This window comes from Poecile atricapillus, chromosome 23, assembly GCF_030490865.1.
Source record: "Poecile atricapillus isolate bPoeAtr1 chromosome 23, bPoeAtr1.hap1, whole genome shotgun sequence".
NCBI lineage: Eukaryota > Metazoa > Chordata > Aves > Passeriformes > Paridae > Poecile > Poecile atricapillus.
In genome coordinates, this window is record NC_081271.1 from 4,618,418 (window position 1) to 4,640,523 (window position 22,106).

Here is a 22,106-nt window from a genome sequence, read left to right on the forward strand (position 1 = left end):
CAATGTCACTCCCTCAGAAGAACTTGGCTTGACCAGAGCTGTTCTTCATTCACAACCCACAATCACTGAAGTTCTAGGCACTGATGAACCAAGGGAGGTGGTGCTGATTCCTGCTCCCACAGCAGCTGATTTGAGGAAGGATAAAGAACAGTTCTGGGGGTGTTCTCTCAGCTCCATGAGCCTTCCTGTTCACTTTTGCTGTCTCCTAGCTGGAGGAGAGAGGGAAAAAAAAACCAAACAGGACCAGTTGTGTGTTGTTTTCTGGGAGAAAACCAATCTCTCCAGCCAAGACTTACAATTCCAGAATGTGCTGTTAAAATATCCTGATCAGCAAAAAAACTCTAGAATCAGTGAGAACTGAACTGGGGGGAAAAAATAAACTACATCTATAAAATCAAATTACTTAACTCATGAAGCTTAACAGTCAGTGTGCAACACTTGCAAATTATTGTCCACCTGTGCTCCAGTCAGTGATGAGGCCATCACAGGTGGGAACAATACGGAGGGAGTTTGGGTAGGCCCATAATGAAATGTTTATTACTAGAAGGGAAGCATGGACAAAATTGTAACCTTGATTTCCCCCCCCAGCTGCACTGTAGAGTGCCTGGAGAAGGATTTTTGCATCATCCCACCACTTTTTTTTGTGGACTTAGCAGAGTTGGGCTCACAGTTAGACTTGACCTTGAAGGTCTTTTCCAACCTAAAGCTTTCCATGATTCTAAAGTTTCCTGTTTGATTTAGTCACTGAACTTAACTCATCTTGGTACAGCCCAGACATGCCCCAGCTATTCAGGACTCCCTAATTGGGAGCTGATTTCCTGCGTGTGCACCAGCAGCTGGTCAAGGCTTGTGTTCATCAAATATCCGAGAAGTTACACATTTGCTTAAGCACCAGGAGCTTTTGCTGTGACACCTCTTGATCACAGGTTTATTTACAGAGCCAGACAAGCTGTGGGTTATTTCCGGGCTGTGCTGCCGCTGCAGCCGGGGCTGATGGACACAGACACTGCCATAGTGCCTTGTCCCTGTTTGTGTTTATGAACAGCAGGCTCTGATGGGGCTGCTTGAGGAGCATAAGGGGCAATGCCATGGTTGCACAGAAAGCAGGCACAGTGAATTTTCCCCGCCCTGCTGATTGTGCTTTTCCTGTCGGGACACCTTTACAGGTGACCTGTATGGAAGGAGCAGAGGCTCTGGCCAGGGTGGAGGGCTGCTGGGGTAGGACACTGTGCAAGCAGCTAGGCTAGCTTGGTAAGGCTCGGCTTAGTCACTTCCTTTGGGGAGTGGGGAGGATGCACCTCCTGTGTGGGAGCCCCACCTGAGCCTCCTCATGCTGCAGCGAAATGCTGAGGTGCTGTCTGCTCACCAGGAATGGCTGGGAGTGCTGGGCTGGCTGGGCACAGATACGGCACTGAGCACGGACTTGGCTTTGTCCAAGAAGAGCCACGAAGGGCTGAAAGCAGCTGCAGGAGATGAAACCGCGCTCAGCAAAGCCTGGGGCACGAACCGATCTCGGGACGTTCCCATCTCACAGGTGCTCCTGAAACCCCGCGCAGCAATCACTTGGAGAACCTCAGCCGACTTTCAGCACCTCCCTACGCTGCTGGGAAGCCGGGCTTAGGAGAAAATCGCTATCGCTGTGACCCCGTGGTGTCCTGGAGCTGTCTGTCCACGGGCTTTGAAACGAGGATGTCCCTGCGTGTCTGACGCGATGCTGTGGCTTTTACCTCGAATTCCCCGGCTCGACGAGTTCTTACTCATCCTCTTGTTTGGAGCAGGTATTTCACGAGCCCCTGTCCGAGCCCCGTGAGGATATTTCTCGGCTGATGGAGCAGCAGAGCGGGAGCTGTGGATGACAGAGGCGTTCCCGAGCGGAGCCGGTGCTCCCCTCCTGCAGCACAGCCCAGAGGCACCAACACAGCACCGAGGCGTGTCAGGAAACCTGATGCCTCACCTCTGCCAATGTGGAGGCGGAGGGAGGAGGGCCCAAAGACATGTCCCTTCACGATCGCAACAGCTGAAAACAGAGAAGGAAACTTGCTAGAGCGTTTTTTACCAGCGCAGGAAGCCTCCTTGTCCCGCTCTCACCCCAGAAGCCCTCCCGTACTCCATTACTCTGGGGGGGTGGCTGTCCCACACCCGTCGGGCGATGAACATCGCAAGGAGAAGAGGCTTTTACAGACAGGAGGTGAACAACACGCTCTGGGAGCTGCCCAGGAGATACACATCCCTCCACCCGCTGGGCTCCGGGGCCTACGGCTCCGTGTGGTGAGTGGGGTCCTGCTCGCACCCGCGGGCTGGGGGAGTTTGGAGTTCCGTGCAGGGGGAGGCGAGGAGGGGCTGGGCTGCATCCCTCCATTATGGAAGGACATTTGCATGTGTGATGGGGGCCGGCTGTCTCCTGCTCCAGCGCACGGCTGGGGACTCGCTCGCTTGGAGAATTTCCCCCTTTGGTCAGCCCGGGTGGGCAGAGAGGGGACCGGACAGGGCAGCCGAGCTTCGCCTTGGCTCCGGGGCCGGGCAGAGTTTGAGCTGCTTGGGACTCGAGCTTGCGTTGAGGTTCCTGTCTGGCAGCACAGGCAGGAGGCGGGGGAATACCTGGGTGTCTGGAGGAGATCTGTCGGTGATTACAGAGGTCGGAGCTGGAACAGGCTGTCCTTGCTGATGCTGGGCTGCCTGGGGGAAGCAGCTGGGTAATACAACCCCCACCTTGATACTGTTTCCAGTTTGAAGTCATAAAGTGGATAGAAATTATCGCAAACCAGGATCAGTAACAGACTGGGACTTCTTCATGGCTGATAAACCCCAGCCTACAAGACAGCAGCAGGAGCTGCTGTTAATTATTCAGCCGAGCAGAGGTGCCTGAAGCAAGAGCAAGCACAAGTCAAACATTGCTGGCTTCACACTGATGAACCAGAAATGGGCAACTCTGAAACGTTAAATATGAAACAGTCCATTGATAGAATCTGAACAGAGCCCTTATTTCATAACATGCTGAGCTAAAAATAAATGGAAAAAAAGATAAAGGTGTGTCCATTTTCTTAAGTATTGGGTGAAGTCATACCTGCCACTGGCACTAATCCTGAAACCCTGGTGCCCAGGTTTTGTCCTTTTCCCCCAGCTTCCAATTTACAGAGGGACACCCACTTGGCTGCCCAGATCTGTTCATGCTTCTTAGATTCTTAAGTCCTGCAAAATCAGGCAAGATTAGACTTTACTTTTAGTTTATATTTGTACAGTATTCTCTGATTTTTATCACAGAGAAAATCAGGAAGAAAAATAAAGACAGGATAAAAAAATAAAAAAAGAGAGAGAAATCCTTTAAAGTTTTCTTGCCCATCCAAAGACAACAAACATCAGAAGAAATCTTTACTGGTCCCTGTAAAACTCTCGTCTGCTCTGGAGCTCCCAAGGAGGGAAAGTGAGAAGGGTGTTGAAGCAGCCCGGGGATGTGTGGTGGTTTTGAATGGACAGAGCTCAGCAGAGGACTCGATGCTGATTCCTGTAAAAAACTGAGGCAGAAAATGTGGAGTTAGGATTTGCTGTCCTCTGCTGGGAATTGCTGGGAAAATTTCCTATTGCAGTGTTACGCAGCAGTGGCTTTTACACCCTGAGCAGCTGAGAAGGTATCTCATGAGAAACAGCAAAGGCTTGTTTCTGCCTTTATTAATTTGCCAAAATCTGTAGTGATTTGGCTTGCAGCTGAGTGTAATTGTGAAAGAAGAATCTTTGACCCCTCCAACACTGGTCTTGCTGATCTCTGCCAGCCAAGGCAGGGACACAGCTCTGCCTGCCTGAGGTCACCCCAAACTGCATCTGTTCACTAAATCTGTGCTGGGAGAGCACGGGGGGCTCTCCCAGCTGCACAGACTGAATCGGCTCTGGGCTGTGATTATGGCAAGGCCGTACCCAGTGCTGTCTGTGCTGTGCAGGTTGAAGCTCCACCAGCAGCTCTCCTGTGTTGGGTGCTGGGGTTAGAGGCTCTTAGGTCAGCAGGGACCTTAGGTCTGAGGGAAGGATACCCCCAGATCAGGAAATCTGCCTTGGATTCTGCAGTTTGACTCCCTGGTCTGAGTCCCTTCCTCTTATATTCCTGGCTTCTCAAAAAATTTTATGTGGTAAAATTTTACTCTGCTGACATCTGCTGAAGTCCTGAAACTGAGACAAAACCTCACTAAGAGTCCTCCTAGGACACCCTACAGCATCTTCAGTGCTTCAGCTGCCTTGTGTAGCTGTTCCTGCACTTCCTTTGCTTCTCCTGATTCAGTATTTGTCAGTGCAAGGCTGGAAGATGCAGCTGGAAGCCATGGGATTGAACATGATGATTTGCAACTTTTCCGTTCTGTGGGAGATGGGACAGGGGTTTCTGAAGCAGTGAGAACTACTCTGGGAATTCAGAGTCGGATTTAGCAAGGAAAACCCTTTTTTTCATCTGTTTGCCTCTTGAGAGGGGTCAAGGAGGGGGCTGGAAAACACCATTGGGAACCCTGAATTACAGCTGTCTGTCTGAGGACCTCCCTTCCCTCCTTAACAATCTGAGCAAGGATCCTCCAGAGGAAGAGGAAGTGTCACCGGGTTGCCATGTCCAATGTGACCAGCAGGAAGAGAACAGTATGTCTGTAGCAATGGCTGCTGTACCAGGTTTTCATCAGTTTTAGAGAAGTCTCACTTTCAGCCAGACCTGCTCTTACACAGAAGCAGATGTGTAATCAAGGATTCTGAACACAGCAGGATTAATTGCAGCAGCATTTTCAATGTGACATCCACTGTCGTTGCTCCAGAATACAGTGAAGGCAGCTGGCCTGCCCTAAAACACAACCTCCAAGCAGATGGCAAAGCAGAAATTTACATATCTTTATTCCCTTATCTCCATGCATTAGGGAAGGAGAAGGCAGAGTTAGAACCAATTTTGACCTTTATTTGTGTTTCCCTTTGCTCTCAGCTCTGTTACCTCCAGCTCATTTCTGCAGGTTCAAGGGAATAAGGATGAGCCACTGATGCTTTTCTTGGTGTCTCACCTCAGGATGTGGTCTGCTGCCCAAAGCCACACAGGGCAACATCTCAGAGCCCCGCTGAGCTCCTCAAAGGACCTTTCTCTGCTGTCCTTCTGCGAGCACAGGAATTAACTCTTCTCTAGGACATGACCTGTGGGGTTGCAGAATCTGTTAAAACATACTGCTGACATCAGAATGGTTTTTTTATTTGCCCACTGCAGTTCAGCCATAGACAAGAAGACCGGGGAGAAAGTGGCCATCAAGAAGCTGTGCCGCCCATTCCAGTCAGAGATCTTTGCCAAGAGAGCCTACAGAGAGCTGATGCTGTTGAAGCACATGCAGCATGAGAATGTGAGTGCTCATTTCTCCTCTTCCTGCTGACACAAGGGGTGTTTCCTTGCCACCTGGGAGCAAGGTCTTTTTGGTGGCATCACATGTATTTTAATTGACATTTGGTATGTGCAGGCAGTCTCAGGGTTTACCTGTGACCTGTTTGCTGTGCCCAGGCTGGAGCAGGTGTGTAATGGGTGAGCCCAGGTGTTAGTAAGAGGGAAACCATTTGTGCAGCATCAGAGAGAAGTCCATGGGTTGCTCAGATGGAATTCTCTGTGTTCACCCATGTGCATGTACCAGTTGAGAGCTGATGAGTCCCATGTGCACAGAAAATGCTTTCAAGATTTAAATGTGGGCTTCTCTCCTTCCTCAGGTCATTGGGCTGCTTGATGTCTTCACCTCCACTGCTTCCTACCAGGGGTTCCAGGACTTGTAAGTCTAGAATTGTTTGCTCTATGTAGCCTTAACTTTTCCAAGACAGCTGTGTCTTAGCAGCAGTGTAACAGAGAGGGTTGAGGTGCAAAGGGACCAGACTTGAATCCAGGCATCCCCAAAAAGTGCAGAGCACACATCTGATCCCATGGCTGACACACCCAGAACACGTAACCAGACCCCACCCCTGCTCACAGCTGGGACACCACAGCATGCACAGACCAACCTGGGCAATGAGGATGTGTTACATTCCATGGTGCATCACACGGAGGGTGATCCATGCACTGTGTGACTGCTGAGCTAAGGGGCTGCACTTAGAATGGGAGAAGTATTGTTCATCAGGCCTCAGGGCAATTAAACTTACAATTTGAAAGATCTATCCTTCTTTTCCTCTTGATTCTGGCTCTTCTTAATTAATTTTTTTGGCATTTTCCCTCTGTGTTTGTGGTCAGGTTGGACAAGTCCTTTTCCCTTCCCCATCACTGCAGATGAGCAGTGTGTGCCTGGGTTTGGGGTTTGGCTGACTGCTGAGTGTTAGCATCTGGAGGAAGAGCAGTTGAAGGCTCTCAGAGCTGTTCCTGCAGGAAGATCATCAATTAATTAGCAGCCTCAGCAGGCAGGCACTGAAGGAAGTTGGATGTTGTCTTCTGAGGCAGGGCTGAAGAACATTACAATGACAGATTTGGGGGCCAGTGCAGCTGCTTTGCTGTGTAAGATGTTTCAGCTCCTGGGTGGTGAAAGGCTGTCCAAAATTTAACTTCACTTGAGGTCTAAACTACTTCATGATCCTGAAGATCCTTGTTCTTACTTGACATCAGATATCTGATTTCAGGGGAGGAGAAAGAGCAATTTTCAGAACAGGTTGAAATTCCAGCTTCTCTGCAGGATGTGCTAGTTAGCCAGGAACACTGTCACAGCAACTCATCTTCCTTACAATGAGTTACACAGCCAGAAAAACCAAACCAAGTGAGAACAAGGCTAGCCTGGTCTCCTGCATTTTTCTTCCAGACTCAGGGCCTTGTCTTACTGCCTTTTAGCTACCTGGTGATGCCATACATGCGGACAGATTTACAAAAGATCATGGGACATGAATTCAGTGACGAAAAGATCCAGTACCTGGTCTACCAAATGCTGAAAGGGCTGAAGGTAGGTGGGTCTGGAGGAGCTTAGTGACTCCCTGTGTCTCCTCTGTGTGTCACCTCTAGGCTGAGCCTAACTAAACTCCCCTCCAATACTACTCCAATACAGGAGGATGTGAGGAGTTTATGGCATCCCCTCAGAACAGGTATTGGCTGTTGAACCATTCCTGTTGCAGCACACATCAATAAAACAAGTGTTTCCTCACATCAGTCAGTCAGGTATTGAAGTAATCAGCAGCCACAGGCCTTGGGATGGTATTTCCACGGCAGCACTTGCTTTTCTCTCTTTGCCTTGCCCAAACCCTCAGCAAAACTGCAGCGAGAGGGAGAGACTGGCAGCAGCAGGAGCTTCTTCGAACCTGTCACAGAGACTCTCAGGGGAGAACACAGAGGGAATGATTTTCTATTCAGGAGCATAAGGAAGGAATATGTTTCTGTAACTGGCTTTGAGGGAGCTGAAAGCAATCACTGCAAACTCTGGGATGCAGAGACAGAGCTTTCCAGCTCTCCTCTCACATCCTTCACCTGGAGTCACAGCAGTGGCTTTCAGGCATCAATGGGTTCACCTAAATCAGGTTTCTGCTCCCTTGAGTTTAAATAAAGCGGGGAAAAACACACAGAAGGTTTCACCGGTGTGCTAAAAACCCTGTAGTCAGTTTTCACAATTTTATGTTTTTGGGGTGAGATTATTTTTTTGAACACCCAAAGTAACCATGCTCTCATGTCATCTGCTGTAACCTTGATGACTTTGATAGTTTGAAGCTGTTGTTTTACTTGCTCTAAGGAACTATTGCTTCATCCCTCCTCTTCTGCTCTGTGCATCTTCTTTAGACTGGCAATAGCATTGTAAATACTGTCAGTAATTTGGGGCAGAAATTCCTTTGCAAACTGCTGCTCTAGGGACCAGGGACCTGTAGAAGGCTGCAAACGTTTGTTCTCAGAAAGTTCTTGTTTGTAGCTCTCATTTCTCTGCTGGAGAACAGAAAATTTTGTCTGCTGGTGATCACATTGTGGCTCCTCTTTTTATTGCAGTATATTCATTCAGCTGGCATTGTCCACAGGGTAAGTTCATGTGTGCTATATTCTGATTTTTATCTGAGAATCACAGTATAAAGTTAATAAACTCCTAACCATCATTTCACTGTGTGCTCTAATTTTCCATCCTGTCTGCTCTCTTTTCCATCCTATACCTTATATATATTTGGATTTGCTAATTTATGCAGCATTTTGAGAAAATGCTGTATTTTCTGATGAGTTGAGAAGCATTTTATGATGCTTTTTGAATTGAAACTGTTTCAAATGGTAATCAAGTGGTAATCCAAAGCTGTACAGTATAACAGGCATGGTGTTTATTCAGTCATTTGCTGAATTCATACTGAACCTGGGGTGTGGCGGGCAGTCCAACTGAGACTTGTGTTGATGTATTGCAACTTGAACATCCCGTTTTTCTGCTCCTGTCTGTTGTAGGACCTGAAGCCAAGTAACCTGGCTGTGAATGAAGACTGCCAGCTGAAGGTAGGTGGCAAAGCAGCACTTAGCAGCACATCAGCTCATGGAGGAACTGCTCTGCCAGCAGGAAATTGGCATTGCATGTTTCCTCTTTCCTCCCCAGCCTCCATTCTGGGTGTTGTGTTCTTGGCAGCTGCAGCAGTGGGAAATACTCCCCTGCTGATGTCACTTGCTGAATCAGGACACAAGACTTCAAATGAGCCTTCTGTCACTGTAATCCTCATAGATGGCAGTGTGTAATGACTTCCTAGAGACATTTGGCACTGTTGAGCAATACTTGCAGCAGGTGAATTATCCCTGAAGGGTAACTGGATTCAACTGCAGTTGCCCTTTGTTCTCATGGACATTGTGGTTCTGATTCCAGACAAAGTAATTTTCAGGCTTGCTCTGAGGGGTTTGCTTGTTGCTCGCTGGTGTGGTGCTCTAGCATGCATTTTCTGTAACGTATATTTCAGGGAGTGGCTCTGCTGCCCATAAAGGTTGGGTCAAGCTTGTTCATCTTCAGCATTGAGGGAGAGGCCATGCTGTGTCACCTGCAAGGTGCTCTTATAGGAAAGGGTGAGTTGTGGTGACCTGAGAGCATGCCTTCACCACCAGGTCACAGACCAACTCCAATAAAGCACATTGACTCAAGACATAAGCTTCAAGAAAGGCAGTGACCTTCCAGGGAGCACAAAGCACTGATCCTTTCAGCAGGGTCATCTTATGACAATGGGGTTTGCAGCTGGCTTGCAATTTACAGTGGAATTAAGACATATTAATTCTTTGAACCATCCCATGGGTATCTGTGGAATAGTTGGAACTTTGTTATTATTTGATTGTAGCTACTCCATTTTCTCATAGAAGTAGAGTCTCACTTGCCCATAGAATTTCTCTTTTCTCCCCTGCCCTCCCTTCTCCTTATTCTTCCTTTGGCACTGCAGATCTTGGATTTTGGTTTGGCCAGACAGGCTGATGCTGAGATGACTGGCTACGTGGTCACACGGTGGTACAGAGCCCCAGAAGTCATCCTGAACTGGATGCATTACAACCAGACAGGTGAGCAGCCCTGCCCAGCAGTGTGACTCCCTGGTGATGAGCTGGGGAATCCTGCTGGCTCAAATCTCACAGAATTGTCCACTTGTTTTTCCTCTTTATCATCAGTATTCCCTGGAGCAGAGCAGGTCCCAGAGATGTTGCACAACTCCCAGAGCTAGTGCTTGCTGGAAATTATGAAAGCAGAGGTTTTAACAGCGTGGAAAGAACAAAGGAGGGTGGGAGGGAGTGAAATTTAAATCAGTGTTTGCTGCAAGCAACAGCAAAAGGGACAGCCCCAGTAACCACTGCTGCCTTCTTAATTATTTTTTTTAATTTTTTCTTCCTTTTCCTCCCTCCCTCCTTTTTCTCTCTGAACAGTGGATATCTGGTCTATCGGCTGTATCATGGCAGAAATGCTGACTGGGAAAACACTCTTTAAAGGAAGAGACTGTATCCTTTCAAGCTGAACCTTTTTCCTGAGCGGAGTAATAATGCTTGGTGTGTGTGGAAGGGGCTGAACAAATGAAGCTACTGAGAAAAATAAGTGTCAGTCTGGTTTATCAGGAGGTAATCACAAGGACCAGTCTTTCTGGGGAGGAAAACAGGAGACCTCAGAAATGCACCTTTGTGGTGGTCTGGCTCTTCATCAGCTGTTCAACCTTGTGTGGCCATAGCTCTATTCCCAAAGCTTTGCATATCCTTCCAAGCCCATGGATGTGTGTCCTGGCTTCCATGCCAGGAAGAAAGTCTTGGAGCCCTTTTTGCCAGTATAATGAATCTCCACTTGTGTGACTGTGGTAGGTTTGTATTCTGAGCTAATTGTACTCTGGCAGGCTGAGCTGTGGTGGGGGTGTCCAGGGTTTGCTCCTCAAAGGGTGATCTTAACACAGCTTGCCAGACCTGGATCAGCTGACCCAGATCCTGAAAGTAACAGGGCACCCAGGAGAGGACTTCTTGGAGAAGCTGGAGGACAAAGCAGTAAGGAAGTTCCCTGTGGATTTGGGTCCTGTCCTGCTGGCAGAGGTGTCAGGGGAAGAGGTTGACTTGTGTTTAGCGTGGGAGAGGTGCTGCCTCTACAGCAGCAGGGAAGGGCAGCAGCGGCCTTTTGCCCTGGGCTAGGAAATAATTTCTCTGTGCTGGTGGCACATCTGATGGACCTGGTGCTGTGCTGGGAGCTGCTGTGTTAGGACTCCCATGCGAGGTGCCTGATGCCCCAGCAAACCACCAATCTTCTCTGTTCTCCAGCTTGGCTCTTAAAACAATATTTCTCTGTCTTGACTGATAAAAATAGTTCCTTGTAAACTGCTTGCTGAAATGGGACATCTGGGATGCTTTGCTCTTCATTTGCCTTTGCTCATCGGAGCCATGAGACTGAGAGCTGCATTTCACACCTGTCCACCTGCAGTAACTGTGCTCTCCTTGCTCTTTCAGGCAAAGAGTTATATCAAGTCCCTTCCTAAAATCCCCAAGAAGGATTTGTCTGTGCTTTTCCCTAAAGCAAATCATCAGGGTAAGTAATCTTCAGCATTTCTCATGAGTTTTCACAGCTGGAAAGGAGGCAAGCTGACTGCCACAGCCCAACTTTACTTCTTCTCATAATTTCTTGCTACTTTTTCCCCTTGCAGTTTGTGCCCCTGCCCTTCCTTAGGGAAAATATGTATCAATTAAAAGCAGAATGATCTTCTATTGGCATTACAATGGCGATGTTCTGCTGCTCTTGGCCATTTACTACTTTTTTTAAAATTATTATTTTTAAGTACAGTGTAGATCCTCTTTTTTGAATACCTGGATCTAGCAATAATTAACAGACAGCTGATGTGAAATTTTCAGGGTAGGAATCTCTTAAAAGAGCTCTCTTCTCAGGTTGGTTAGAGGTGAGAGCAAGCAGAACTCTTCTAGAAACTGAATGGAAGAAAGTCTTAAAATGTTAAAACCGAGTGGGAATGGGGCTGGCAGACTAGTCAGCATCTGAGTTTTCCGTCCTCCTCTTTACTAGGGATGTATAGCTTTTCTATATAGATTACTCATGTTAAGACTCCTTTGAGATGCAGGGCTCTGAATTAAAGAAAATTATTAAAACTGAAAAATATCTTGAGGTTACTGGCTTACTCCTCATGTTTCTGCAACTCAGTCTGTGCAGCAAGGCTTATGCTAGTCTAATTTATTATTTCTGCACAATTTAACTTCTTGTTAGTAAGAGCTCCCTGAGGCTGCTGTTGGGCAGACTTTGCATCTCCACTGACGGGAGCTCCTTGCTGCCTTGGCTGGGTTGAGGAATCTTGTCAATCTTCAGGTCTGGAGATGAAACACTGGAAATACCAGTGCCACACTTGCAGGGTTCATGCACAGGGTGTTCCCCTGCACCTTGCTTAGCCCTGTTCCCATCCTCTACAGCTGTGGACCTGCTTGACAAGATGTTGCAGCTGGATGTGGAAAAGCGCCTCACAGCCACAGAGGCCTTGGCTCACCCCTACTTCGACCAGTTCCGAGACATCGAGGAGGAGACAGAGGCACAACATTCCTATGATGATTCTCTGGAACATGAAAAGCTTTCAATAGAGGAGTGGAAAAGTAAGTTTATTTTCTTTGAGGTTCCTGTCTAGCATGGGACTTTCCTACCCCTCTTTCTTTCCTGTACAGATGCTAAGGCTGTGATTGTCTGCTGATGCCTCAATGATAGCGCACAGATCTCTTGCTTTTATGCATTCAGCAAAGATCCCTCCAGCTCTTCAGGCAGACTTTTTTTGTCTCTCTCCTTTGTCTCTTTCAGCTGCCACTGAATGCCTTTTTCTGCACATCCAACGCTCCAACTTTTGTGCCCTCTAAAATCATACATTCATGGTTATTTTGTTCTGTTTTTCAAGAGCACATTTACAAGGAGATCTTGACCTTCAGTCCCATTGCACGGAAGGATTCAAAGAAGAGAAGTGGGATGTCATTATAGCGATGGGTGCAGCTGCAGCTGGGACTCAGTTCTCCTTGATGACACCAAATTCATTCCACATTGCATTGCTGGTGGCCAACTTTTGGCCTGTGGGACCTCTCTCCATGTGCCAACATAAGGATGACACCGTGCTGTGGGCATTGGACTTTGTTCTACTAAAGGGGAAGCACCTCAGACAGTTTCCAAAGTAAAAGACAAATATATTCTTGTTGAAACTTTAAGTGGGAGAATTTTACCTGGTGGTTGGTTTTTGTTTTTTCCCCCTGTGTTTGTCCACTTGTGAGAGGAGGGGTTTCATTCTTTCTCATTAGTCTTTTCAAGCACAGGGTTTAGTACATTAATTATGGATGAGGCAAAGGAAAAGGTAAAACTGACTGGGAAGTGAGTCCGAAGCAAAAGGATCAGAAATACTGAATGTCAGCATAACAAAACCTTAACCAGTCTCACCCAGAGTGAGACTGCTTCCCTGAGCAGTCACAGAGCACCCAGCAGAGCAAGGCTGCTGGAATGGTGTCAGCTCCAGGGCACCAGGGGATCAGCCTATGTTCAGAGCAGCTACAAACTTATCTTCTCATCCTATACACACAATTCTGCTCAGATGCTTCCCCTCCAAAGAGCCACTGCCTCTTTTTTTTTTAATTTTTCCCCTGCTTATTTCATTCCCATTTCATTTGATCAGTGCTGTCTCTTCCTCACTGCTGACAGCAAACACAGCCTGGGAATTCAAGGCCGCTTCCCATAGTGACAGACTGGGAGTCTCAAGCAGCTGCACAAAAGAAATTAGTTTGAGCATGAATCTGCAGGAAGTTTTCCAGCCTCTGCTGAAACTGGAGTATCTGCAGATCCGTGGTTTATCAATACAGTCACTTGATAGTGCAGGCACAGCTGCTTGTTGTGATAACACCTTTGGACTGCAACACCTTCTAACCCTAGGGTGATCAGGCAGGTTCAGCCAACCATTCCAAAGTCCATCCCAAGGAACATGTGCCAAGAGCCAAGTGCCTACTCTGTATCAGAGCTCAGAGTCCCCAGGACTAGAGAAAGGTATTGAGAAGATATTTGACCTCTGTAATACATACAGTGGTTCTCAACTCCCCCCCTCTTCTGTAGCTGCTGACTTATTTTGGTTTGGTTTAGCCAGGCTGTTTTCAGTACTCTCGAATTTTCTTCTTAAGTAATGGTGAGTTTTGCAGCCCACAAATAAGGGAAAACTGCAACATTTCCAGAATTTTCTGATCTCTCCACTGGGAACTGGACACAGTGATGTCATGTTGCTTGGCTGCCTCCCTGTTGCAGCTCATGGCAGGCAGCACTGGGGATGACCCTGCAGTGACTGCAGCTTTTTGATAGGATGGTGTTGATGTTTGCTTGCTGTAGCTGCGCAGATGGTCCATGATGATAAGATGAGGTTTCTTTTGGTATCTGTCTGGGTCATGTAAAAGCCCTTCGCTTCACTCCTAGGTAGGGATAGTGAGCATAGAACTGTTGTCATGTGTCCTCAATTCCCTGGAAATTCAGTGTTTTCTTAAGCAGCACGCTTGTAAAGAGCTAGGCTGGGGGATATGCAGTAATGTTCTGTTGACTTTGTCCTGAAAAACACAGCTTGATGAGATTTAGGCTTAATTTTTTCCTCTTGCTAAGGCAGAAGGGAGTTTTAGCTGCATCTGTCAAACTGCAGCTGGAACACTGTCCTTTTGAACCTGACCTGGCTGCCATGTGCATAATCTCGAGCAGAGGTTGGAGAGAAACTCTCTGCAGCTGCCATTAACATCTCGGAGAGCTGCAGATGTTCAGAACTGCCTGTGCCAGGGTAAAATGAGGCTTGGTGCTTTGCAGTGCAGGGTCACTGTCCAGGTGTTGGTGAGTGCACAGGGAGATGTTTCAGGGCTGTGGGTGGAGCAGGCTTCCCTCCTGACAATATGAAACCCTGGACATGGAGAGACAGGTAAGTCTAAAAAGCTCAGTCTGGTAGACAAATTTGAGTACATCTATGGAGACCTTTAGAGAGCTTTCTTTCAGAAAGTCATTGCTAAAGTCAAAGTTATCTGTTAAGGCAAAGGTCCCATACAGTCAGAGCTCATGAACCACTGTAAATGGGAATGCAGGGTATTTGTTAATCATCTTGCCCTCCTTCACAAGGGGATAGGTAGACCTGAAGTTTTCTGTCTCAGCTGAGGGAGTTGAGGGGGAAAACATCTTCACAATAAAGGAATGTACTGAGCAGTCTGCTGGTTGTTGAAAAGAGACTTGGATAGTTTTAAAGAATAATTTAAAATGCCCCTTGGGAATCATCTGTCTGAGCAGAGGACAACTGTGAAGAGGCACTGGGGACATGTAATACAAATAGGTGTGAGAAGAACAGTTGTGAGCATAACTGAGTAGGGTACATAGATTTTGCAAACATCAGTCTCACTTGTTTTAGGGATAGCACATAAAGGTTCTTCAGCATCATTCTTTCTGCTGAGTATATATATCCAGTTTCAGAGATTGGGTTTCTGGGTTTCTCAGTAGGTTTACACTTACCCTGAGTGCTCTGAAATTGCAAGAGCAATCCCAACAGCTGCTGTGTGGGCTCCATTCTCTGGTTTCATTCATTCACCCACCAACCCCATACAGTGACAGAACACTGTGCAAAAGGATTACCCAATACCCCAACGAACATGGGGAGCAGGTGCTCTGTAAGCCCAGGAACCCTGGAGGTGTATGTGTCTTTGGTTTTTGTGGTATGTATCATCCCAGAACTCAAAACAGACAGTAGAAAATGCAGCAGGTTGGTAGTGGAAAGAGTATCTGTATAGACCAACCATCCCAATGCTCCCATGGCATCTGAGGACCTGTTTCAATGAACAAATGAGTTACCAGAAGGGAGAGGTGGGAGGAAATCCTACTGACATTTCCTGAAAGGAGTTTGAAGGACAACTGCTTGACAGAGCCAGTGACTCAGGCCAAGGCTGGAATCCTTCAAAATCAGCACCAGAACTGAGAAGGGGTGTGTGACCCTGACAGACACTGTGAGTCGAAGGAGAAATTACCTCATGCAGAGGTGCAGGCAGTGCCTGGTGGATGACTCACACTGACACATAATTCATGGACATTCCTTTCATTGCAAGTATAGTTTACATACTTAAAAATACAAAACCGAGTGATAAAGACTCCTCAGCCATTAAGTGGTCCAAAATTCCACAAATCAAGCCAGCCAAAAATATATTTTCTGTTTGTATGATAAAAATTTACACAGATATATGGATAGAATTTTTGTGCCTGTCTCAGATTACATACAGATGTCTAACTTTGAATACTATTTACTTGCTAGTCTTACATTCATTTCTGACTTCCAAGCATCTCTTTTTAATTTGGAAAATAAAGCCTTCAGAAACAATCTTTCTCTGTAAGTTTATTTTGACAGTTAATTAGGTCTGTGAAGTTGCAACTTTATGGGGCCTATTTGTTAGGTAATGGCACATGTAAGTGGGAAAGAAAAGCAGATGAAGGAATGATCATTTTATTTTCTTAAGAGATGCCACAAAACTAGAGGATTTTTAAAGGGAGATAGTAGTAGTTGTGTTTTGGATACCACCTAGAAACCTTTCAGTGCATAATTTTGAAAATTTCCACAGCCTCTTAGAAAACTATGTATTTTATTTATGTAGGAAAAAGACATATGAAATGTTTTCATGTTTAACATTTTCACATTCTAGGTAGCAGACTAAACAAATAATGTTCATGTTTTAAGTATGTGATAATGGGAAAGAAGGAAAACTAGAAAATTATAAAAAAATAGAAAAAATAGAAAATTATAAACATGTCTGAGAACTCTAGTGAGATTCTGTACGAAGGATGGTAATACCTTTTCATATTCCCATGTCTTGCTGTTGCCTGAGCAACCAGGGAAAGCGTTCCTAATCCTCTGCATTTTTCCTGTATCATGGGTCAGCAGAGTGTTGGCTGGAAATGTGATTATGGCTGTTTTTCTTTTCACAGCTGAGAGAAACAAGACATTAAAGATTGAATGAAGACCAGAATAGCCAGTACTAATTTGCTTTCCGCCCCAAAGAACAGACACTCACTGCACTAATTGTACTTACCATGGAATCATTCAGGTTGGGAAAGGCCGTTAAGATCATCGAGACCAAACCCACACTGAAAATGTCAGTTTCCAAGTGAATGTGGTTTAGGGGATGTTTTGCCTGATTTCTCTCCACAAGGCCATTTTTTGAGCACATGAGCTTACACAGCTTTTAATGTGATGTTCAGCTGGTGCTGGCTCACAGCTGATTCAGTCAGCTCTCCTTTTTTGTTGGAATGCACTCCATTAAATAATACTGCATTAGTATAACTGCAACCCTCATTGATTTGCTGTTACATAAAAGTGAGTTAACTTCTTTTAGCCAAGTCTGGCTGGAAAAATAAAAATTCTCCTGCCATAAACCATCATTTCAGATCTGTTTTCAGAACATTTCATCCCCCCCCAAAAAATGCTTTAGCAGAAGACATTGAGATAAAAAATATAAGGACCTCTGAGGAGGTAGTGCTGCGTGCTTGTGTAACCTCTCTGATGTTAGTGAGGCTGAAGAGGTTTATAAACATATATATATATAAAATTCCAGTGAAAATACATGGCAACTGAAGCTAATCACTTGAGATACTAGGTTTTAACCTTTAATGCCCAAAGAACTTGATTAGCAATTGCTCTAATTTCAGCAATTCTGAAGAAAACAGCAGCAGAACAAACAGCCTAAGAGAGATACAAACGTAACTCAGTTTTGAGGCTTAGTAAATCAACAAAGAAAAAGGTCGGCTCTCAATTCTAAATGATAATTATCTTCCCTTTTAAAGTACATCTTATATGCTTGAATAAACATGGGGAAAACTGTAATATGAATGAAGGTGCCCAACTCTGTTTGAAGTGTCTTGGCTGCTGTTTTCATTTGAAGCAACATCACTAATTTTGCACTTGTACCCTTTGAAAACTGGGACAGCAAAGAAATTGAATTAAGATCTGCCTCTGGGATTTGAGAGAAGTTCAGAATGTTTTTTCAAATAACACATTAGTTCCACAGCTTTGATATAAAACTAAATGATTAATAACTTGATGTTGTAACACATGGCCCTCAGTCATCAGAGATGTCTGGACACCTCCGTGCACAAGTCATCCCACTGTTCTTAATAGGGAACCTAAAATGATTATAAGAAGCTAATTTCAGTGCAAATTTAAGGGTATAAAGTTTCAAAACTGAGGTAAAAATGAAAGTTTGCAAAAGTCGGTCATACTAAAAAAAAGGTAAAAAAAAAAAATCAAGTCAAACACAGTTAAAACTCCCACATAAAGAAGGAAAATCACAGATTGGCTTGGGTTGGAGGGGACTGAACATCTATGTGTAGCCCCCTGCTGTGGAACACCTTTCACTAGAGGAGGTTACTCAGAGCTCCATCCAACCTGGCCTTTAACAATTCCAGGAATGTGGCAGCCACAGCTTCCCTGGACAACCTGCCTCACCAGTGTCACAGAGAAGGATTTTTACCCTATTACCTAATCTAAACCTCCTTTTAGTCTGAAACCATTCCCCCTTGCCCTGTCCCTACATGCTCTTGTAAAAAGTCTCACTTCATCCTTATTGTAAGCTCCTTTCAGGTATTGAAAGGCTGCAATTAGGTCACCCCAAAGTTTCTTTTTTTTCCAGGCTGAACAAACCCAGCTCTTTCTGCCTTTGAAGTTGCACATCAATTATTGAAATTATTTTATTTACTGTTTAATCAGGACGCAAATGCAGCTACAGATTGGTTTAGGGCTTCTTTTATCCTTCAAGGCTGGGACCATACTGTTATACAGTAGGGTGAGATACAGTAGGGTAAATCAGTGAGAGTATTGGGACTTCATTTCTAAATCCTTGGTATATTATTTTTCAAGACAATAATAGCTTATTATTTTTTTTCAAGTTTTGATATGTAAATAGTATACATGTAACAAAGTATACATCATATATACATAGTATATACTTCAAAGGTGATATGTAAAGACTGTTCAGCAGTAAGTAAAATGTTTCCCTTTGCTTTTAAAACTGCAACAAGCTCTGGTCCAACCTGAGTACTTGGCAAACAGACTGTCACAGACTGGCTGTTCTCAGATTCTGTGGTTAACATACGTTAAGAGACAAAAGATCTCCAGTTGGACTGTAAATGAGGGAAAACAGCATTCATTGCATCCTTCTAAAACAGTTAATTCTATAAATTCAGATGGTGATATTATGCAATACTCTGCGCAGAGTGGGAGGTGGAATACACATATGCTCAACTATGTGGCATGCTCTATAAAAAGTAAGAGTGGGAGCCTCTGCAACTCCTATCTCAATTCTTATATCAGTTGCTAATTTAACGTCTTCCTTGTTCAATCCCCTCAGTCCCTCCCTCACTGTCCCTCCACCCTGTCACACCTCTGCATGTGAAGAGGCCATCTGGACCTGAAATATTGGTCTATAAAATAAATACAGGCTCTTGCTATTTACATTGTTTAATGTTGCTTGTTTAGGCTAACAGTGGCAGGCAAAAGTTCTCTGGGAATGTAGCCGGGTTGGACTTTGGCACCTGGCAATGTTCCAGGGTGTTTCCTGGGACCCCACACCTCCTGCAAAAAAAGTGGGCTGCAAAAAGAAGACACCCCAAATGAGCCTGGGACAAAAATCCCACCCATTGCCCATGGCCTGACGGCTCGCGGCTGTGAGATACCGGCCTGGGATGGGCCCGCACGGCTGCACCCGAGCTCCCACACCTCAACCCCGCGGATGATGTGGGAGGCAGGCCAGGAGCAGGGGTAGCCCGCTCCGGCCACCGGGAGGCCGTGGCTCCCCGGTGCTGCCTCGTCAGCCATGGAGGGGGACACGGGCAGTGGCGGCCCCCGCCTAACCCATGAGGGCAGCGCGGAGGGACCCCCCCCCCCTCCCGTCACCACCAGCCCCCGGGGGCCTCCCGCTCGCCGCGGCCCGGCTGTGGGAAGGCATCGGGGAGGGGCGGGCGGTGCCTGCCCGCGGGGGGAGCGGAGCGCGGAGCCCCCTCCCCCGCCTGGCCGCTGGCTGCCGCCTCTCCCCGCCGCTCGGCCGGCCCGCGCTGCCGCCTCCATCTTGAGCGTGTGTCCCCTGCTCCCCCCCGCCCCGCCTCCACAGCACCGAGAGCATCGGGGGCGCTGGAGCCCCGGGGGGGAGCGGGGGGGAGGTGAGGGTGGTGGGGGGCGAAGCGGCACCGGGGCCGGAGCGGCAGCGGCGGGAGCAGCGGTGGGAGCAGCGGCGGCATCGGCAATGAGGAGGCGGCGCTGAGGAGGCGGCGGTAGCCGGAGCGGACGGAGCCGACATCTTGTGCCCTCCCCTCCCGCCGCCGGCTGGGTGAGCCCGTCCGCCCCAGGGGGGAGGGGAGGGGGAGGCGGAGAGAATTAAAAAAAAAAAAAAAAAAAAAAAGAAAAAAAAAAAAAAAGAAAAAAAAGGAAAAAAAAAGAGAAAAAGAAAAACAAAAATTCCCCCCCAAAAGGAGGCAGCGGCAACGGCGGAGAAGCCGCGACGGCGGCGCGCTGAGCCGGCCAGGTAAAGCTCTGCGCGGGAGGCCGCGACACCCTTCCTTCAGGGGTCTCTCCTCCCTCACACACCCCCGCGCCGGGGTCGCGGGAAGGTGACCGGGCGGGCGGGAAGGAGCTGGGGGAGGCCGGTGCGCCGCAGCCTGCGGGCCTCTCTCGCGTCCCAGCTCCGTCTCCGTGCGGCGAGAGCGGCCCGTGATCCCTCGCCGAGGAGGGGGAAGCGGCGGCGAGCGTCCGCGGACAACGAATGGGCAGCGCCCTGTCAGCCGAGCCCCCCCCTTGCCGCCATCTTGTTCCCCCTTCTTCGCGGCGCGGCGGGGGTGCCGCCCACCTTCTCCCACGCGATTGGCCCAGGCGGGGCTGAGCGCACCCCGTTTAGCCCCGCAGAGCCTCGCGTTGCTATTGGTGGTGGCGCTGTGATGGATGGCGGAGGCAGCCAATGGCCTTGCAGGCCTGCTGTGATGACGCTACCGATCCCCTCCCGCTCCCTCTCTCTGGAGGCTGTGGCACATCCGTGGGGAGCTGGGGCTCGGTCCCGCCAGGGTTCATCGCCTCCTCTCCCGGGACGGCTTAATTTCTGTCCGAGTCCCTGCTGTGCCTTGGCCCAGATCGCTGGCTGCTACTGGAGTCCCCTGCAGGGAGCCCTCGGTGCACGGGGTAGCTCCTGAGTGGAGCTCTCGCCGGCGCCTGACAGCTGAGGGCATGTCACCGTTCCCTCAGTTGCTGCTGAGGCCGGACACAGCTCGTGGCACATCACAGTTCTCTCCGAGCGCTGCTGCTGAGCACCGCTCATGGCGCAACCCATCTGTTGCAGAGCCCAGACTTATACCTGAAACTTCATCCACAGCCCGGCTCGTACCCTCCCCATTCCAGAGGTAGGGCCTCTCTCGAGGCCGGTGTATCGCCCGGCAGCTAGACTCGGTTACAGAAGTATCAGGACATTGATAAAGATCAAGATGTCTGCATGCACCAGGGCAGGCAGCTGTTCATGACATCTGTTGAGCACCGGCATATTTCATTGTAGGTGTCTGTGTGGGTGTGAGGAATATAAACCCTTGGCTGGTGTGTGAGGGGACAATGGGCCTGTAAGCAAGCACAGACATGGCACGAACATGAAGGGACATTGTCCAGGGCAGCAGGAGTTTTGCTGGCATTTCGGTTGGCAAGAGGTGGAGAGAGAGCTGCAACTGTTTCAGGTTGTTTCTTTTCTCTGGCATCCACTGGTTTTATTTTACAGATTTATTTTCTTAAATAGCTCCATGGGTGTCTGTTCCCCATTGCACAGCAGTGGTTTTTAAATCCAGTGGCTGCATAGAGCTGAGTGGCTGCTAGTGCAGGAGAGTGGTGGTGAGGAACATCTCCAGACCTCTTGTTTGGCTTGATGTCCCAAAGAGGGGCAGCCTTTGGTAACAACAAACCCCAAACTCTTTAGGACTATAGGGAGCTGTAGCCACAGCCAGTAGTCATGGTGCACCAGAGCCCAATGATAGCCATGTTGTTCCTGTCTTCTGCTGCATACCAAAGTCCAGGTGCCCTTTTTGCTGCAAGTCACTGAAGTTCTTCATTGTTGAGGGACCTGTTTTTTTGCTGGGATCACCAAGCTATGCCAAAAGAAAGGGCCAGGAAACTCCCCCAGCTGCACTGCCTTGCGCTCCAGCCTTGCATCCTCTGCATATGAGAAACCTGGTGCTGTAAAAGGTTGGTTGTTCAGCATGGGAAAGCTGGAAGGAAGGACTTCTGCATGAAGGAGAGTTGGGAAAGAGACTGAGGTCTTCTGCAATGCGAGAAAAGGGTTTCTGACCCTTGGAGATGGCTAAGGCAGCACTGTATGGGTAGAAAGTCTATTCTAGGCTGTGTGTATAATAGGAGCCTGTACTGTGGTGTTGTACCATACACGTTGATCTCTTTGTGTTTTTCAGGGGAGCTCCCTTTTTAGTAAATTTGAGTATCATGATGGTGGGCTTGGTTTTTCAGTCACCTATTGCAGCTATTGCCCACAGGTGTGAAAGCTGCTGCTCAGGAGAATCAAACCACTCCCGAAGGAACTCCTTGGGTAGAGTTAAATTCATTCCCAGCAGCTCTATGAGTTGTAGCCACCTTGTTTGCTCTGTTGTACTCTGGGAACTTCACCCCCTGCTCCCATTGTAATCCCCAGTAGAAATGGGTGACAGGAGCTTTTA

The 22,106-nt window shown here is 47.6% G+C and overlaps 2 protein-coding genes and 1 long non-coding RNA gene across 9 annotated transcripts in view; 2 read left to right on the forward strand and 1 right to left on the reverse strand.

Moving 5' to 3' along the window:
- Window positions 1-1,884: 1,884 nt before the first annotated feature.
- LOC131587655 (uncharacterized) lies at window positions 1,885-6,759 on the reverse strand. Of its 2 annotated transcripts, none has more exons than XR_009279398.1 (3): window positions 3,065-5,176; window positions 2,599-2,810; window positions 1,885-2,017 (listed from the first exon to the last, which is right to left on the reverse strand). It is a non-coding gene; the product is annotated as an uncharacterized LOC131587655 (long non-coding RNA). The 2 variants fall into 2 exon arrangements; XR_009279399.1 differs by lacking the exon at window positions 1,885-2,017 and adding an exon at window positions 5,986-6,759 and having other exon boundaries at window positions 2,275-2,810; window positions 3,065-5,145.
- Window positions 2,017-17,667, forward strand: MAPK13 (mitogen-activated protein kinase 13). Of its 2 annotated transcripts, none has more exons than XM_058855752.1 (13): window positions 2,017-2,268; window positions 5,216-5,345; window positions 5,701-5,759; window positions 6,797-6,905; window positions 7,931-7,960; window positions 8,366-8,413; window positions 9,331-9,445; window positions 9,803-9,874; window positions 10,323-10,402; window positions 10,856-10,934; window positions 11,819-11,995; window positions 12,289-14,313; window positions 16,350-17,667. In XM_058855752.1, exons 1-12 carry the CDS (start codon window positions 2,150-2,152, stop codon window positions 12,366-12,368), a joined length of 1,098 nt encoding a protein of 365 aa, XP_058711735.1. In that variant the 5' UTR covers window positions 2,017-2,149; the 3' UTR covers window positions 12,369-14,313; window positions 16,350-17,667. The 2 variants fall into 2 exon arrangements, with proteins under 2 accessions (XP_058711735.1, XP_058711736.1); XM_058855753.1 differs by having other exon boundaries at window positions 10,323-10,399.
- BRPF3 (bromodomain and PHD finger containing 3) overlaps window positions 14,175-22,106 on the forward strand; it is a 30,345-nt gene continuing 22,413 nt past the window's right edge. Inside the window, exon 1 of one of the 5 annotated variants that reach the window (XM_058855742.1) lies at window positions 14,175-14,313. In XM_058855742.1, the coding sequence (XP_058711725.1) occupies window positions 14,302-14,313 (12 nt within the window). In that variant the 5' untranslated portion in view covers window positions 14,175-14,301. The other 4 variants (XM_058855744.1, XM_058855743.1, XM_058855745.1 and 1 more) reach the window with 4 other exon arrangements.

Bases quoted from the DNA above. Each gene is read 5' to 3' on its own strand.
- MAPK13 (XM_058855752.1), top strand. From the start codon at position 2,150: ATGAACATCGCAAGGAGAAGAGGCTTTTACAGACAGGAGGTGAACAAC. The intron at 9,875-10,322 runs GTATCCTTTCAA...ACAGCTTGCCAG, and splicing joins ACTCTTTAAAGGAAGAGACT to ACCTGGATCAGCTGACCCAG. The intron at 10,935-11,818 runs GTAAGTAATCTT...CATCCTCTACAG, and splicing joins CCCTAAAGCAAATCATCAGG to CTGTGGACCTGCTTGACAAG.